Source organism: Elephas maximus, chromosome 15 (genome assembly GCF_024166365.1).
Source record: "Elephas maximus indicus isolate mEleMax1 chromosome 15, mEleMax1 primary haplotype, whole genome shotgun sequence".
NCBI classification, from domain to species: Eukaryota; Metazoa; Chordata; class Mammalia; order Proboscidea; family Elephantidae; genus Elephas; species Elephas maximus.
The window spans coordinates 78,300,341-78,320,279 of NC_064833.1; the positions used below are offsets into that span (position 1 = coordinate 78,300,341).

Here is a 19,939-nt window from a genome sequence, read left to right on the forward strand (position 1 = left end):
ATGATTTGCCAAGATCTTACGCAATAAATCATTTATTCGATAAACCCTTACTAAGCACCTACTACTGCCAGGCATACAAATTTTATTATTTTGTGTTTAACAACTTAGGGTGGTAATCAGTAAAAGCTGTAGACTCGCATGTAACAGATGTCCACCCCAAATCATGCACAGACAGTGAAAAAAAGAGAAAAAAATTCTGCCCTTGGCCTTTTGTCCCTGAGAGCTCTGGCCCAGAAGCTTCTTGGACACTCATTTACCACTGCCTACCTTTTGTACCCTACAGAGCTTGAATGAGAAGACCAGGACTTAGATGCAGAAAATAGACGATAACTGTTAGATCAAAAATATGAGGAATACTAAAACTGTTGCCTTGAAATAATCTTTAAACCTTAAACCAAAAATATCCCTGAGGTCATCTTAAAACCAAACAATAGTTCAGCTTAAATAGTAAAAAAAAAAAAGGTCTACTTTGAGCCTTATGCTCTTTTATGAACTATTTATATGGGATCAAATTGACAACAGCCACTTGAAAGATTAGATAGGAACCTTAGGGGGCAGTGAGCTTATGTTAATGGGGGAGAAATAACTCAGAAAAGGAGGGTGAGAACTATTGCACAATCAAAGAATGTAGTCTGTGTCACTAAATGGTACACATAGAAAGTGTTGATTTGGTGTATGTTTTTCTGTGTATATTCTCAACAACAACAAAACAAATATAACTTAGGGAAAAAAAGATTAGGCCTATACAATACCAATATATAACACCTGTGTTATGAGTTATCCTTTGCAATTCAGGTGAGCTGTTACCTATGTGCCAACACAAATTGGCAAGTGCAGTCGAAAACAATGAGAGAGAAAAGGAAATACCACTTCTCAATTCTTTCTTCCACTCTCTTTATCAGTACAAATGCTACCAAGGCAATCTACGTTCAAGAAAGCCGAGCTAATCTATTCAATCAACTATGAGTGTATCACTTTTACAAACTTTCCGAATGCACCCCCAAACTTAGCTCAATTATCAGCTAAAATTCATGCAGCCAGCCTCAAATAATCAGTAAATAGTGATGCTTCCTCTTCTGCCAAAATGTAGCATCAAGAATTGGAGCTATGGAGAAGCCCAAATGTATTTAGTTATTCTATGGCCACCGTGGCTAAGGGAGAAAGGTGCTGTGGTGGCAGTGTTGGGTTATGGAAGAGAAATAGCAAACATTTAAGATGGTAGCACATTATCATTTCCACGTAGTCTTTTAAGGAAAGGAAACACAGAGTTTTTATGAACATAGAAATTATGAAGACGTGGCACTATCCCTGAAAAGCTCAGAACTTTAAAGGCTTTGTGTGGTCTTATACCAATCTGCCCCATCTACTTCTCAGAGTAGTCAGGATTATAAAATGATGAGTAAATTTGAAAGCCCTTCAAAAAATCCTAAATTACTCTCTAAATTGTGATATCAGTGTCATTTTGATTATCCTCACTGTTCCTAGAATGTACAAGTCACAACATACAAGGAAATATTCTGAATCAATGTTGTCTATATCTTAACCTGAACAGAGTATACTTCAAGGAGACAGATACTGAGCATCTACTACCCCCAAAAGCACCTTGAGAGGCATAGCGGGTAACACTAGAAATATATACATGTGGCTCCTGCCATTAAGAGCTTACAGTTTTTAGGGACTCAGTGACCTTATCACATGTGTTCTCATAGTCAGATGCTTCATGGTGAGAGGACTTCTGCCATACCAGTAAATTGGGAGCCCCCGGGTGGTCCAAACAGTTAATGTGCTTGACTGCTAACCAAAAGGTTGGTGGTTCATGTGCTTGACGGCTAACCGAAAGGTTGGTAGTTCAAGTCCACCCAGAGGCACTGTGGAAGAAAGGTCTCTCGATTTCCTTCTAAAAAATCAGCCACTGAAAACCGTGTAGAGCATAGTTCTGTGACGTAGTACATGGGGTCATACAAAATCTAAATCAACTCTACCGCAATTGGCTACTGGTACTGCAGCATTGGAACCACGGGTGTGCTGGTAAACCAGCTCTCCAAAAAACAAAAAAAAAGAAAACTTCCTGATTTGTAGTATTTGTTAGCTTCCATGGTATAAACATTCCCACCATGGCTGACTTCAGGCTACCAATGAGACAATACAACACAGAGCTGGGAAGAAGCGTGCATACTCTCACTAGTTTGTACAAGCGGGCTGAGGCACATCACTGATTGGAACCCAAATCAAGGAAATACAATGGGACTTCTGTGTTCTGTCATCTTGCCCCAGGAGGGCTGTAAACCAGGAGCCACAGTGGAGCCATTAGTCATTCATTCAAAAAGCTGGCAGTTTTTTTTTTTTATTTCAAGGAAGCCATATCTTTTGTTTAACTTAGATGCCTCTACCCAGAATTATAAATAGTGGGTGCAATTCATGATGGTGTTGTGTGTCACCTACCTCAGCTAACCATGTATCATTCCTTTGTAACTTCAGTGCCTCACATAGAGGAGGTGCTAGAAGAACCTGTTGAACTGAACTTAGCTTTGGAGAACATGAATTAGGTAGTTATGTAATCTTCTTCAAGCCCTTCTACCAAAAATTCTCTTCTATCCAGAAATTTATATCATCCATCCAATCTGCCAGGCGCTCCTTGGAAACTATGGGGCAGTTCTACTCTGTCCTACAGGGTCGCTATGAGTCGGAATCGACTCCATGGCAGTGGGTTTTTAATTGTGAAGTGCTAAGTTTATTATCATTACTGCAAGAAGAGTTTAGATCAGCATGGAGAATCCTGTATTTCAGTTGTTCCAAATGAATGTGCACATTTTGAGCTTCCTGACCCTTAGTTCTCTGACGTTGTGACCCTGAAATCTCAGAGATGAGACTTACGCCCTTCCCCTTTTTGGTTAAAACCTGTTTATATTCCTAGCAACTAGCATAGGCCCTTCCTAACTTTGTTACTGCTCAGATTGTCCACACACTGGCAATGGAACAAACTAAAAATAAATTTTAACTAAAAAACATATTTGTGGCCTTGTGCCCTTTGAACTTATGGTGGTTACAGAGCAAAAGAAGTTGGGCTTTCTCCTTCTTGTTTCCTATAATAAACAACCAAACAGGAATTTCTGAGATGTTTATTAAGAGAAAATAGGGTAGAAGGTGGATGGAAACTAGAGAAGTGACACTACTGATTGACTAATGACTAGGAATTTGAGAGAATTGCATGTTGATGCTAACGTGGGGATGGAGACACTCAAACATGGCATGTTTATCACTATGGCCTCCTAGAGGTTGGCAGCACATAGATGTTCACAAAGAACACGAAATCCATGATAGTTTCTGGCTTATTTATGATATCAGGATACTAATGACATTATAAGCCAAGCTAAACATTCTTTTTAGCATTTTCTGGCTTAAACCTCATTTAACAAATCATTTCAGAGCAACCTTTACTTAAACTGATTTGCCTAGGCAGGAAGGTGTTGGGGAAATTGCTTGGTCTCACATTCGTCAGCAGGGAGGAGGAAGAAGAAGTGGTACTGACTTCAGGCAAATAGGCCTGGCCTCGGTAGTGGAAAGGGTCACCAGGAGAAACTTGCCTTATAGTAACTCTACCTCTAGTAATAAAGTGTATGTCATCAAAACGTGTTCTTGTTTATTGATACAAGGATGTATTTGTTGTTGTTGTTGTTTTCCACTGAGTTGAGCCTGACTCATGGCGATCACATTTGTACAGAGTAGAACCGAGTTTTCAAGGTTGTGATCTTTCAAAAGCAGATCGTCAGACCTATTTTCTGAGACACCTTTGGGTAAATTTGAACTGCCAACCTTTTGGCTAGTAGTCGAGAACCAGGATGGATTACCCAGTAAGCAAGATAAGCATGTGCTTAGAGCATCACCAAAACAGAGGCACCAGTTGTCCAAAGCAAAGACCCATAGGTGCCAAGCAGACAGGACACAAGCAAGCACCACAGTGGAAGGGAAATAGTAGAGCACTAAATGAAATTGATATCAGCTCCAGTGTGTGAGAATGTGCTGGCCAGAAATAAAGTTCACACATGGTCATGAGGGTGCCCGTGCACAAGGCTTATTAAGCTATGAGGCTCCTACCACTTCAACGCCTTCATTGACATCTGTCTCCTATGGTCCCCTCACATGTAATTGAAACTCTTCATCTCAGCGGGTCTCTTGGGAGTATACTATTTCTTTCTAATAAACAAGAGGTGGGGGTGGGCTGTTGGCTGTCGAGTCTAACTCTTGCTACAGTTTTTCGTTGTGAAAGATCAACAGAATTTTACATTGATTATTGAATCAACTAAGTTCACTGACTCATTTTCTTTGTTTTAGAATATATAGAATATTCTTTTTATAGAACATGTGGTGTGTAGTAAAAATCTTAGTACCCACACCCACTAAAAATTTTATAATCCAGTTCACCTCATTCTGCTAAAATGGCATATACCACTTTTGTATTCAATTTTTTTTTTATTTTGCTAATATTATAGTCGCATTTAAAGAAAGATATCATGGATAGCTAAGACACACACACACATACATATAATACATGTATATCTATAATTCACATATCCCATTTGAATGTGTGAGTAAGCAGAGGGGTCCACCACAGATTATCAATGTTTAGGGCCCTCACATGCCTTAATCCCACCCTGGTCAAGTTCTGAACTGTTTGTGCAACCCAGGGTCTCCCTACTAAAGGATAAACAGGCATTTTAAGTTTAGCACTGGCTAAATCCTTTTCTGATTCATCCCCAAACTATCTGTGATAAAATACACTTCTGTTCTAACGAGCTCAAGAATTAGCTGTCAGGAGTTAGAGAGTTACAAAAATGCACATTAATTTTGCCATTATGATTGCATCAACTTCTAAACTGAAGGCAGGAAAAAAAAAATAACAGTCAAAGTGTGTTTTTCTAAGGATGAATACTTATCAAATAAGTATCCTAGGTAAATGAGGAAAAAATTAAAACCAATACTTTTAAAGGAAATCATTTGCTCATTTTAACAACACTGACGTTGAGTGGGAAACCCTGGTGGCATAGTGGTTAAGTGCTATGGCTCTTAACCGAGAGGTCAGCAGTTCAAATCAACCAGGCGCTCCTTGGAAACTCTATGGGGCAGTTCTACTCTGTCCTACAGGGTTGCTATGAGTTGGAATCGACTCAACGGCAGTGGGTTTGGGTTTTTTTTTTTTTTTTTGCGGGGGGAACATTGAGTGAGAAAATTAGATCATTTGTAATGGACTCTAAGGATCCTACCCATTTAGTGTAGGGTTTATTTATTTTTTTTTCACCATAACCTAAAATACTTTTTTTTTGTCCCTGGGTTGATGATTGTTAGGACTGATGGAAGCGTATATGTGGGATTCACTGTTCCCTCTACTTTTTTTTGTTGTTCTTTTTTTTTTAATTTTTATTGTGCTTTAAGTGAAAGTTTACAAATCAAGTCAGTCTCTCACACAAAAACTTATTTACACCTTGCTACATACTCCTAGTTGCTCTCCCCCTGATGAGACAACACACCCCTTCTCTCCACCCTGTATTTCCCTGTACATTTAGCCAGCTTCTGTCCTCCTCAGGTAACCTAAAATACTTTTAATCTGACCTGTTCCTTTGTATTTACCTTCATGTAGTTCATTTCAAAGTTGTATGCTGGCCAAATGCTAATGAGTACCAAGTACAGGAAATACTTGGTCTTTTTCATGCATACCATGTTCATTAATTTAATCAGTGGCTTGATTCACCATGGCTGAAATAAGGTCACCTGGTCTCCTCTTGGAAACTCATGTGAGAATTGAACCATAACCATTTGACGCAAGGCAAAATTAAGATGATGGGCCAAACGCCCTAGGAAAACTAGTCCCATAATTTTCTGTGAAAAACAATGTAATTTATTTCTGAAAACATATCACAACTGCCTGCCACTCTAGAGTTCATTCTAATATAAATTTCATAGGGAAGAGTCATTACAACATCAAAAAACAGGCATAACCTATTTGGGGGCATACTTCCTCCCTAGTATTTTATCTGAATCTTATTATTAAATATCTATTTAATCCAAACATTAATAAGTCTACACTCAGTTCTCATCCACCAAGGAAGGCATAAGGGATAAGAGAAAAGTACATTGAGAATTTGCAATTAGGCAGTCCCTGTGGTTAGTGGCATTCATTATTCCATAGTAACGTGGTGGTGATGAAGAAGCCCTTACGTTTCACAGACCACTGGAATACCAAAGGCCTTACAGAGCAAAAATTGAGAGAAGGCACCTATATTTAGAAAGCTCAGGGTATGAGATAGATATGAATAGGGAAGAAAAATCATATTGGTATTTGGACTTCATTTTGATGTGGGGGAAGTAATCTCCTAGAAGCATTTGAGTTTTTCTGAAAATTCCTACATAATTTGCACTTAGTCAAGTTTTACTTTCTCGTGTTTGCCAGATTAAACAGAGCCTTTTTTAAGACAGGGAGGAAGACCTGACAACTTTGTGAAACTGACCTCAAACGATTTTGTGCAAATTTTTAAATTTTACCATCCGTTCTTCTTTACAGGAGTTTAGATATGATCGTTTTGTAGAAGATGGTAAGAAGAAAACCACCTTTTTCAAAAGTGGAAAAAAGCTGAAGTATTGCGTAATGCCGTTTGGATCTGGAGTCTCCAAATGCCCCGGCCGATTTTTTGCAGCTTGTGAAATGAAGCAGTTGTTGGTTGCACTTGTAACTTATTTCGATTTAGAAATAATTGATGATAAACCTGTCGAACTGAGCTACAGTCGCATGTTGCTTGGTATTCCGCATCCAACAACAGATGTTTCATTTAGGTATAGGGTAAAATCTTGAAGGCGTTAAAAGTACGCTAAGATAAAATTCTCAGCTCATTTTTTTATTTTTAATTTCTGCAAATGGAATTGTGTTGTGTTTGTTTTTAAATGTGTCAATTTCCACTTCATCTAAGATCAGTTTACAGTTGGTCACAAAGCCTATTCTAAAATACAACAGGAGGGTAGAATGAAAGGAAACATCAAAGTCAACTCACTGATAAGGTTAAGACAGCCCTTTGAAGTCTCTGTTTTCATATTTTCACCTGTAACAATAAATGTACCCTCAAAGCAGTATCTTTGGCACTGTAGGGTTTTTTAAGTCACTCAAACCATTCTGTAATATGTGAAAATACACTTCATGTATTACTGGAAATTTGTCCTAGAACTGGACCCAGTCTAACAAATTCCAAACTCACAGAGAAGAACGAAATTTAATTTCTGTGAGATACATTGGATGAAAATGTTCCCTTCAAGTATAATACCAATAATATCTGTATTGCCTGGGTATATTTGCATTAAATGAGTTTTGCTGTAGATTAAACACTTCACTTCCATATTTAATCATCTGTAAATACTTTTTATCACTTTGCATACTATTGGCTCAATAGAACAAAATTCCTTCTTATATAAGGCCTCCCATGTTCAAGTTAGATACTGATAAGATTTCATATGTAAGAAAACACAAAACGTTATATATTCAGCCATTGACCTAGACATTCGTGCTCGGTTTATTGTAGAAGCAAATGTTGAGATCATTACAGCATTGATTGCAGAATTTTGGCTTTAGTATAAACTATAAAGGTTTTGGAGCCCTGGTGGCACATGGATAAGAGCTTGGCTGCTAACCAAAAGGTCAGCAGTTCCATCCACCAGCCACTCCTTGGTAACCCTCTGGGGCAGTTCTGCTCTGTCCTATAGGGTCTCTATGAGAATTGACTTGATGGCAATAGGTTTTTTTTGTGTTTGTTTTTTTTTTTTAATAAAGATTCATGCCAGTATTGCAATTAACCCTTTCCTTAATGCTTCCATTTATATAAACTGACGCATCAACTTTCTTTTATATAATTTTTATTGTGCTTTAAGTGAAAGTTTACAAATCAAGTCAGTCTCTCACACAAAAACCCATATACACCTTGCTACACACTCACAGTTACTTCCCCCCTAATAAGACAGCCCACTCTCTCTTTTCATAAACTGACACATCAACTTTTGGACTTGGAGTTTTTTGTATTACTTTGAATTAACAATTTTATGTAATGCAGTATAATTTGATAAGACACACTGGAGCTTTTTGCTAATGACTTGCATTTCTAATACCAGATTATCAAATGATTGGCTGGCATGATGATATGAAATATAAATAGGCAAGTCAGAGGCAGAATTATATATAATAAATCCAAGTTAATTCAGGTATGTTAATTGGAACTTCTAGTAAGTCTAACATTTAGTAATTTTTAAAAGAAGAAATTAATTTTTATAATAAGATTACATAATACTTACCATACCTAGTAAATAAGATTTTATAGCATTTATTTTCTCCTTCCTGAGTTACATCCTCTAAAAACATTTTAGTGAAGATCTGCTGGTGTAAACTTTGTTTTTTCTTGATGGATGATCTCTTTATTTTGCCCTCATTCTGGAAAGATGTCTTTGCTGGGTGCACAAGTCTAGGTTGACAGCTATTTCCTCACAGTGCTTTTGAAGATATTGCATGTTCTTCAGGCTTTCTTGTTATCGAGAAGTCAGCCATCAGTCATTTTCATTAATCCTTAGTTGTTAATCTGTCTCTTCTCTCAAACTATTGTAACATGTTCTCTTTGTCTTTGACAGAGGTTACACTACTATGTGCCAGGAGTAGTTTATTTCTATTTATTGTGCTTGTATGTCATTGAGCTTCTCAAATCTTCTTGACTGAGTGTGTTTCACCAAGTATGGAACATTCTTAGCCGTCACCTCTTTAAATATTACCTCTCTCTCAGATTCTGTATTACACCTTCTCACTCAGTATTCCATGGTGTTTAACCTTTTCTCTCCATATATTGTATATCTTTGTGTCACTAATTTACAGTCTAGGTGATTTCTTTAGATTTGTTTTTAAGTTTATTCTTCCTACATCGTATCTATTCTGCTCTTTAAACTCATGCGTTGAGTTTCTTTCTTCCTTTTTATTTTAACCTCAGGTTCAGAGGACTGAGTAATTATACTTCTTATACTCCTGGATTCATGCTACACACTGATCATTAGTCCAAGCAAAGACCCTCTGGCTTTATCTACTTATCCCATATTCTTCCTAAACCCCAGTGCCATGCGTTTCCCCACCACAGGCAACCATTCTAATGGTTAATATGTATTATTTTATTTGTATGTGTCCTTATTAGATATGTATTGCTATCTTGAGTTCATTTACATGATTGTATTTTCTGTAAGTCATATTCTTTATTTTCTTCACTAAGCTATAAATTTTTAAAGATGCCACCATGTTGCTTTGTATGTATTTAATCTGTTCTTACCACTGCATAGTATTCTATAACGTGCCACCATCATGCTTTAATTATCTATTCACCACCCAGTGATAGATGAATCGCTTCTAACTCCACACTACTCCAAATGCCAGCATGATAAATACCTTCTTCATTCATGTTCCTGTATGGACTTCGGAGAATTTCTCCTACCTAGGAGCAGAATTGCTGAGACAGGAGTATATACGTAATTGAGACATTATTATCAGTTCAGTCTCCAGAAGGGGGCACCAATCTCTTCTCCCCACAAGAAATGTGAAGTTCCATTATCTCTATGCACCTACCCTTTCGTGGCATTATCCAGCTTCCTGCGTTTGGCTTATCTGGTAGGGCAGAAGAAATACCTCATTTTAGGTTATGTCTCCCTAATGACTGATGGAGCTGTGCTTAAGAGCTTGGCTGCCAACCAGGAGGTTGGCAGTTGTAGTCCACCAGCTACTCTTTGGAAAACCTATGGGGCAGTTCTACTCTGTCTTATTGGGTCACTATGAGCCAGAATCTACTTGAAGGCGATGGGTTTGGCTTGGGTTTTGGTTTTAATGTCTAAAAGAATTTGAGTATCTTTTCATGTGCATGTTAGGTCTTTGGATTTCCTTTTCTGTGAATTTTCTATACGTATCTTTACCCACTTTTTTATTGTATTTGTATCTTTTCCTTCTTAATTACCTGGAGTTTCTTGAAATTTTTTTATTTTTGCCATTTTTTGGTTTTAGACAATACAGATATCTTCTGCCAGTTGTCTCACCTTTCCCCATTCATTGATAACACTGTCTGAACACTCTCTGAAGTCCTCTTGGTCTGTTTTTCGGTTCTTAACTAGTATTATGGTGTTTTCTTACTGTGATTTTTGCTGATTCAACATCAGAAAAAAAAAAATCAGAGTAATACCCTATACTAGCAAGCAAAAGAAGAAAGACCATATGAGTATCTCCATTGATGCAGAAAAGAGTTTCATAATATTTCACCTATTTATGATGAAAATAGCAAATTAGGAATAGAAGGAAAATTCCATAACTTGGTAAAAGTTAAATTACAAAAAATCTATAATTATCATTTTACTTAATGGAAAAGCTTAGAACATATTCCTTTAAGAGAACATAACAAGGTTTGTTTCTATTATTTGAATACTTCTTTCCAGACTATTTTCATAATTGATCTTTGGTTTCAAACTTTACAGAATTACATTCCTGAGATTATTTTTATTGACCCACTCATTTAAATAAGAACACAGCTGGGAATTAAATTCCAGACTCAAAGGCTTTTTTTAAACATTTATTGCTTATGAAATATTTTTCCACTGTCTTCTTGTATCTGATGCTGTTGTCAAAATGTCATAAGTTAATCTCATGATTGCACCTGTCTAGGTGACCTGCTATTTCTTTGTGGAAATGTTTAGAGTTTTATTTTACTATTTGATGTTCCTCAATTTTACCTTAATGTATCTAAATGCATATTTTCCCTGATCTAAAAGAGTTGGTATGCCTGTTCCAGTAATGTTGCTTCAGATGGTTTATGTCTTTCTTTCATAAAGATTTTGCCCCTCAAGTGTCTGTTTTTAACTAAGCAGTCATGTTACCCTAGGGATACCAGCCACCTTGATAGTGTGTTTGGTGAAAGGACCAAAAGCCGAGTTTTAATTTGTGTTACACCCAGGGGAGTAAAAACAGGGGCGGGATGAGCCCCTGGGCTGAGAACCCCAAATATTACAGAACACTTTCAACCAGGTAACTCCTGTGGTCAAGGATTCACCATGATCTGTAGTATCTATTTCTTTGCCAATTGAACAGTTAATGAATGATAAAAGGCAAGAGCAGAACTTTGAAACTCTATCTCCACCAACCCCCCCACCCACTGTTGTGCCCAACCACCTTCAGCCTGGGTTGCCACAAACCCCCATCCTCCACAAACATATATATTCAGTACATGATAGCCTTCATTCCCTGTAAGATGTTCTACACTCATTATTTTAGATCCTCAGATCCGTACGTCCCTCTCTTTCTAGTGTCTGCAGGTCAGGTTTGAGGTCAGGGCACCAGCCACCAACTTATCAGCTTTCAAGTTTCCAATCCCACTGAGTTTTCTAAGGCCATTGTCAGTTTGAGAGTTTTATCTGGTACGTCATATCTGCTTGGTCATCTTTTATAATACATTATTCCTTCATTATACATTCAATAGCCTCTTTTATCTCTTTAAATATATTAATCATACATATTTTATATTCTGTATCTGATATTCTAAATCATCCATTGGTCTTTTATGGATCTGATTCTGTAGAATTTTCTTTTGATTTTTACTCAGGATGACTTGTTTCTGGCTCCCACCACCACCACCCTCCCCCCCCCCCCCCCCCCCGCCCCGCCAATTGAGCTCATGTTCCTTGGAATTTTATTTCTGGAAATTTTTTAACACCTTGTTGGAAAGTTCATTCGTGCAGAAGCAATTTGTTTGCTTTTGTTTGATGTCACTACTACACTCAGATCACTTATTAAATTTTCAGCTTGAGTATTTTGGGAAAAGGAGGCTAGTGTGAGTTTTAGCTTTAAACAGCTCAATGCAACCCTGTGATTAGGGATAGGAGAGGCTTTCTGAGTTTTTGTTTGTTTGTTATGTTTTGTTTTGTTTTTGTTTTTCCCTTCACCTAGAGCCAATGCTGAAACAGGCAGGTACACTCACAGCCTTTCTCTGTGGGGCAAGGTTTCTTTCTAGTTTACCTACTGAGGATGTTGCTTCTGGAAGCTTCTGTCTTTATGCAGAGGTCTGGATTTCACACACACACACACACACACACACACACACACAAACCCTAGGCTTTACTCTTGCCTGCCACAGAGCATAGCCCATTTGTCTTGTACTAGGACACATAGTCCACCATATTGCCTGAAGTGGAAACCACCATATTTTTCAGTTCAACTTAGTACAGTTTTGTGATGTTACAGCAGAGAGAGCACATGAAATTATTCCATTCCAGTTTCTGCTCAATTTATGACTAGAAGTGTGTACAGGAATTTAGAATGGAAAGTAAGAATAAATAAAATGGTTGAAAAAAGATTATGTAAAAGCAATGGGCCGTAGAACCAAAACGAAATAAAAAAGTCTTGAGGCAGGCTCAAATCCACTAACAGAAGAATGGTTATTAATAGACCAAATGTCATAAAGAAATATGTTCAAAGACCTGGATTCTAACTGTGACACAACTGGTTTTGTTATCATCAAGTTACTTTTCCTGTCAATACTTCACTTTGTTCATTTGCAAAATAGAAACAATAAGGCCTTTTAGAGATCAGGAGGATTGATTAAAATTGACAAGAATCATGAGAATTAAGCACAGGAATATGGGTAGGCTTATTTTGAAAAGCATAATGTAATACACAAATTAATAAAGGAGATACTTTAATCATGTTGTGTCTTTTAAAATGGTTCCTGTGTATTCGTTAACAGGTATAATTTTTTAGCCACTAGTTAATTCATTATTCATTTATTCAACCACACATTTTTTGAGCATTTCCTCTATGCTAGACATGAAGCTATATACTAGATTACCCTTCCCTTTTAGGGACACACACTTCATTAAGAAAAATAATGCATGTGCAATTATAAAATAATATTATGGATGAAGTTGTAAGTAATTCATTCCTTGAAAAGTAAAATTTGAATTTATCACTAATTCTTACTAAGCTGTTTCCATTAGTCATTACAAAGGAGGGTTTTGTAACAAGAAATTACCATGTACATAATTACACACGATGAAAACTTATACATCAGGTATTTTCATTATATGGTAGAAATTACCAAAGCCAAATACAGTCATTGAGGCTCCTAAATTTTTTTTAAAAAAAGTCCATTTTACATATGGTAAAATCCCCATCTTTTCATTTTTACAGGCTCCCTTATATTTCATATTAAAGGAAATAAATAAGATATTGCTTCTATCAACAAAGAACAATAATAATGAAGCAAAAATAAACCTCAGAGTCTTGAAAGCATTGAGAAAAACCTATTCGTTACTAATTAAAGGGCACTGATAAACAATCTAAGGAACCCTGGTGGTGCGGTGATTAAGTGGTCAGCTGTTATTCAAAAGGTCAGTGGTTAGAACCCACAAGCCGCTCAGCAGGTGAAGGACTTGGCAGTCTGCTTCCATAAAGATTACAACCTTGGAGAGCCTATTGTGTACTACTCTGTTCTACAGGGTCACTATGAGTCGGAATTTACTTGATGGCAATGAATTTGCTTTGATTTTTTAATAAGTGACTACATGGGAACTTTTATCTCCCTAGTTGTGGTTTTCCTGGCACTCTTCATTATATCTTCTCCATTTTATCATTAAGTTTTGGATCACACATCTAGGGCAAAGGAGCATCTCTACTGAAGATTTGCATGATTGGCTTATTTTTATCATCAAAATAATTAGGTAGTAACAAGACAAGGATGACCTTTGTCACCGCTCCTATTTAACATTGTGCTAGAAGTCCTAGCTAGAACAATAGGGGAGAAAAAGAAATGAAGAGCATCCAAATTGGACAGAAAACATAAAACTATCCCTATTTGCAGATGATATGATACTATACATACAGAACCCCAAAGATTCCACAGGAAGATCACTGGAACTAATGGAAAGATTCAGCAGAGTAGCAGGATACAAGATCAACATACAAAAATCAGTTGGATTCCTATACACCAGCAAAGAGAACTTCAAAAAGGAAATCAAGAAAACAATACCATTTATAATGACCCCTAAAAAGAGGAAATACTTAGGAATAAATCTGACCAGGGATGTAACAGACCTATACAAAGAAAACCACAAAACACTATTGCAAGACACCAAAACAGACCTACGTATATGGAAAAACATACCATGCTCATGGATAGGAAAACTTAACATTGTGAAAATGTCAATTCTACCCAAAGTGATCTACAGATATAATGCAATCCAAATACCAACAGCATTTTTTAAGGAGATGGAAAAACTAATCACCAACTTTATATAGAAAGAAAAGAGGCTCCAGATAAGTAAAGCATTATTGAAGAAATCAAAGTAGGAGGCCTCACACTACCGTATCTCAGAACTTACTATACAGCCATGTTTGTCAAAACAGTTTGGTACTGGTACAATGTCAGACACATAGACAAATGGAACAAAATCAAGAACCCAGATATAAATTCATCCTCCTACGGGCAGCTGATTGTTGACATAGGACCAAAATCCATTAAATGGGGAAAAGGCAGTGTTTTTAACAAGTTGACCATCTGTAAAAAAATGAAATGGGACCCCATACCGCACATCATACACAAAAACTGACTCAAAATTAGTCAAAGACCTAAATATAAAACCTAAACAATAAAGATCATGGAAGAAAAAAATTGATGTAACACTAGGGGCCCTAATACATGGCAAAAATACAATACAAACCATAACTTACAATACACAAACACCAGAATATAAGCTAGATAACTGGGAGCTCCTAAAAATTAAACACTTAAAAAAAAAAAGTTAAGCTCATCAAAATACTTCACCAAAAGAGTAAAAAGAGAACCTATAGACTGGAAAAAAAAAAAATTGGCTATAACATACCCGACAAGGGTTTAATCTCTAAAATCTATAGCATGCTTCAACACATCAACAACAAAAATACAAATAATCTAATCAAAAATGGGCAAAAAATATGAACAGACACCTCACCAAAGAAGACATTCAGGAGGCTGAGGCATTTGGGAAAATGCTCACAAACATTAGTCATTAAAGAAATGCAAATCAAAAGTACAATGAGACACTGTCCTACCCCAATATTACTGGCACTAATCAGAAAACAATAAATGGTGGAGAGGCTACAGAGAGATTGGAACTCTTATGCACTGCTGGTGGGAATATAAAATAGTACAACCACTATGGAGAATGATATGGCACCTCCTTAAAAAGCTAGAAATAGAAATTCTACACATTCCAGAAATTCTGCTACTTGGACTATATACTAGAGAAATAACAGACATCAGATGAATAAACATATGCACACCCATGTTCATTACAGCATTATTCATAATAGCAGAAGGATGGAAACAACCTAAGGGTCCATCAACAGATGAATGGATAAACAAACTATGGTACATACACACAATGGTATACTACGCAGCGATAACAGTGATGAATCCTCAAAACATCTCACAACATGGATGAATCTGGAGGGCATTATGCTAAGTGAAATAAGTCAATAACAAAAGGACAAATATTGTATGAGACCACTAATATAAAAATCCAGAAAGAGGTTTACACACAGAAAAAAAACAATATTTGATGATTACGAGGATGGGGAAGGAAAATCACTAACTAGATAGTAGACAAGTGTCAACTTTGGTGAAGGGAAAGACAACACACAGCATAGGGGAAGGCAGCGCAACTTGACCAAGTCATAGAAGCTTCCGAGAACATCCAAACTCCTTGAGGGACTGAGTTACTGGGGCTGAGGGCTGGGGACCATGGTCTCAAGGGACATTTAGGTCAATTGGCATAACATAATTCAGAAAGAAAATGTTCTACGTCCTACTTTGGTGAATACCATCTTGTGTCTTAAAAGCTTGCATGGGGCCATCTAAAATTCATCTATTCATCCCATCCTGATTGGAGCAAAGGAAAATGAAGAAAACCAAAGACACAAGGAAAATATTAGTCCAAAGGATTAATGGACCACATGAATCACTGCGTCCACCAACCTGAGCCCAGAAGAACTAGATGGTGCCTGGCTACCACCACCAACTGCTCTGAAAGGGATCACAATAGAGAGTCCCAGACAGAGTGGGAGAAAAATGTCGAACAAAATTCCAATTCACAAACAGGCACACACACCAGACTTATTGGTCTGACAGAGACTGGAGGAACCCCCAAGATGATGGACCCCAGACACCCTGCTAATTCAGAACTGAAGCTACTCCTGAAGTCCACCTCTCAGCCAAAGATTAGACAGTCCTACAAACAATAACATGCATGAGGAACCTGCTTCTTAGTTCAATCAAGTATATGAGACCAAGTGGGCAACACCTGTCCAAAAGCAAAGCCAAGAATGCAGGCAGGGTCAGGAAAACTGGATGAATGGACACAGGGAACCTGGGGTGGAAAGTGCCAGGGGAGAGTGCTGACACAATGTGAGGATTACAACCCATGTCACAAAACAATTTGTGTTATAAATTTTTGAATGAGAAACTAACTTGCGCTGTAAACTTTCATGTCAAGCACAATTAAAAAAAAATTAGTATTTCTTGTAATTGTCTTCTAATTTAACAGTGCAAATTTAAAACCAATCTCAAAGACCAAAACACAAAAATTATCTAGGCTTTGATGTTAGTGTAGTATAATGCCAATATTATATACACAAGAATGGTATGCACTTAGAATGTGCACTTTTTTTAACCTATTCAATTTGTCAATTATTCCATTTGTCAATATTGCAAACTTATTTACTTGTTTTGTTATTAGCTATTCATATTCACAAACTTAGGAAAAACTTAACAAGCTAATATTACATTCCCTGTAGTATTATTTTAAATTATAATAGGCCATTTCATGAAACTCTAAAAAAACCCCAGTCCCGTGGAGTCGATTCCGACTCATAGCAACCATATAGGATGGAGTAGAACTGCCCCATAGAGTTTCCAAGGAGCGCCTGGCGGATTTGAACTGCCAACCCTTTGGTTAGCAGCCATAGCACTTAACCACTACACCACCAGAGATTCCCATGAAACTCCAGTATTTATTTAAAGCAATTATTACTTACTTTATAGCGTTGATTTAAATCAGTGATGTTTGAACTTTTTAGCTTGTTTATTTTGTTTCTAGTACTTTCTAAGGAGATAAATTGAATTCATGAAAAACTCACTGCACAATTTTACATAGGTGGTAATCTACCAGTACTCAGGTTTTTACATATCTTTAGGCAACAGAGGGTTGTGTAGTATTAAAGATGCTGTCCTGAATTGCTTGTTTAATACTATTTTTTGATTTTAAAATGCGTGTGTGTGGATTTATAAAGAAGAAATTGCTCTTAAAAAGATGTTAGATGAGAAACAAAAGTGCCGTGCAAATCTAATATGTCATGTTCTTTTATTTACAACAAGAATTCAACTTTAAAACATATTAACTTTAAAACACAGAAGAGTGACTGCATCTTCTTATTTCCCTACCAGGAATATTTTGGGTGACAAAAGATTCAATTGCAAAAAGCAAATTATTTGGAAAATAGTTTTGTTTTCTGAATACCCTTTACATCTCCACCTCCCTCCACACACACATATGTTCTGATGACACTCTCCCTAAACTCAATTGTTATATTCACAGTATTTTTCAGTACATTTTAACTTAGTTATTTATGTGAAAAATGAAAAAAGATCCAAGAAATACCAGTTATTCTAATGCAAGAATATCAGACAAATAAGTTTTTTAGCCAGTATGTTTTAATCATCAGGCCGACCCCACTAGGCTATAATCCTTAGTAATCACTATTGTTCTGTGGAGATGCGTATAAGAACAAGAAATGGGAGAGAGATTTCATTACACGTGGACTTTGTTTCCTGCAGATTTTTTCACTTTACCACAGGTAGTGAATGAAGCTGAATAACATTTGGACAATATTCTATTTATTCAATAAACTCAAGTGCAAACTGAAAATAAAGCACATGATACAGAATGCTGTGGATGAAAATGAAATGAGGCTCCTTCAGTAACTATATATACAGTATCTCACTAGGAGACTTGGCTTTCCTTAGGAACCCTGTGAGTCACTAACGTTCCACAGAAACTTGCCGAAGATTCGGAAGGCGTTGCTGTTCACTTGAACCAGGTTCACTGAACTTGTTTAATATTGCTTTAGGGGAAATTGTGTCATTTAAATTGGCAATCTATGAAATGATTATCTTTGGCTTCAATTTTACTCTAAAAAAAAATAATAAAACACTGAAGTAAATGAAAATTCACAGAACTTTCTGGAATTAGCTATGATCATGTGAGTAATAATGTGAGTTTGCTATTCAGGATATAGCTGGATTAAAAAAAATCACTTGAGTATTCTGGGTTTTTTTAGAGTGTTTAATACTGTTTATTGTTAATTACTTGAAATACAGTGTATGTTCTCTCAACTCCTTGTTGTTGCTGAGTGCCATCAAGTCCATTCAGCTCATAGAGACCCTATAGGACAGAGTAGAACTGCCTCAGAGTTTTCAGGGCTGTACTCTATACGGAAGCAGACTGCCACATCTTTCTCCTGCAGAGCCAACTGCCAGCCTTGCAGTTAGCAGCCGAGTCCTTAACCACTGCACCACCGTGGCACCTGTCTCAATTCCTAATGCATTGATTTTTATAAGGAGACGCATAATATATTGTAGAATACACTGAAAATAAATATTTAGAGAAAGACTCTTGAAGCATTTCCCCTTACAACAATTTGTGCTTATAGGAGGAACTAACCCAATATAGGAGGAACTAGAGGAATAGAAATAACAGAAAATAGTATTCATATCTAATGATTCATTATTGAGTCAAATTTAAACATTTATAAATAGCAAGCATATATTAGTTAGAGATTTTTACTTGTCAAAGAACACTTACTCCACATAACTTATTTCTGAGAACTAGCCACTGTAGCTAACATAAAAGGTATGTCATTGTTACCAGAGAACCCACTGCTATCAAGTCAATTCCGACTGACAGCAACCGTGTAGGACAGAGTAGAACTGCCACATAGAATTCCCAAGGAGAACCTGGTGGATTCGAACTGCCAACCTTTTGATTAGCAGCTGTAGCTCTTTAACCACTACACCACCAGGGTTTCCTTGTTACTGGACAGTCACCCAATTTTTTTTGTAAATGCTTTTGTTTTTTTATTTTAATGTTGAAATGGTATGTAGTTTTATTCCATAACTAAGAATTGGTCAATATATTTAAAGTTTTATAAATGCCTTTGTTTTTTATACCTTAAATGGAATACTTTTGAAGGATTTGAAAGTACTTTTGAATTATTTTTACGAAGCTAAAAAGTTTACATGTAGTAAGTACTTTCTCCACATTTTACAATTAGGTGTTAAGTTTTTAAATCTTTACTTTGAACTAATTTTAGACTTATCAAAAAATTACAAAAGTATATGAAGGAAGTTCTCAAATTAAACAATGCTTGCAAAAAAAAAAAAAATTAAGGAGTGGTCCTAGGACTTAACCAGTTGAAGATCCTTGTTAATTCTTGACCTTTGGAGATGATCAACCAGAAAAACTACCCTATAAGTAATATATTATAAACCATGAGTGACTGGCATAATTTCAGTATGTGTGCCACCCAGATTCTGCATCATCCAAATAATTATCCTGTTTTCATAAAATAAATAATTTTTGAAACTTTTTTAAGGGGCTTACTTTTTGGGTAAATCCATATTTTACACTCTTGCGAAGTCTACACTTTAAAGATGTGTGTGCCTGATGCTTCTCCAAGAGGAAAATTATTCAGACCCAGGTATTAACTGACATTGCTTCTTGATACCTCAGGCATTTGGGCATTTGGTAGAGAGATGTCCTCTCCTCCTCTGGGCTCTTCATGTTTCTGTGCAGGCCTGATCAAGAAGAT

At 36.6% G+C, this 19,939-nt stretch overlaps 1 protein-coding gene across 1 annotated transcript in view; it reads left to right on the forward strand.

Moving 5' to 3' along the window:
• The window catches only part of LOC126059035 (cytochrome P450 7B1), a 212,432-nt gene extending 200,886 nt beyond the window's left edge, over positions 1 to 11,546 (forward strand). The window contains exon 6 of the mRNA XM_049854550.1: positions 6,557 to 11,546. Coding sequence (XP_049710507.1) covers positions 6,557 to 6,844 — 288 coding nt within the window. The 3' untranslated portion in view covers positions 6,845 to 11,546. The remainder of the gene's footprint in view (positions 1 to 6,556) is intronic.
• Positions 11,547 to 19,939: the final 8,393 nt, after the last annotated feature.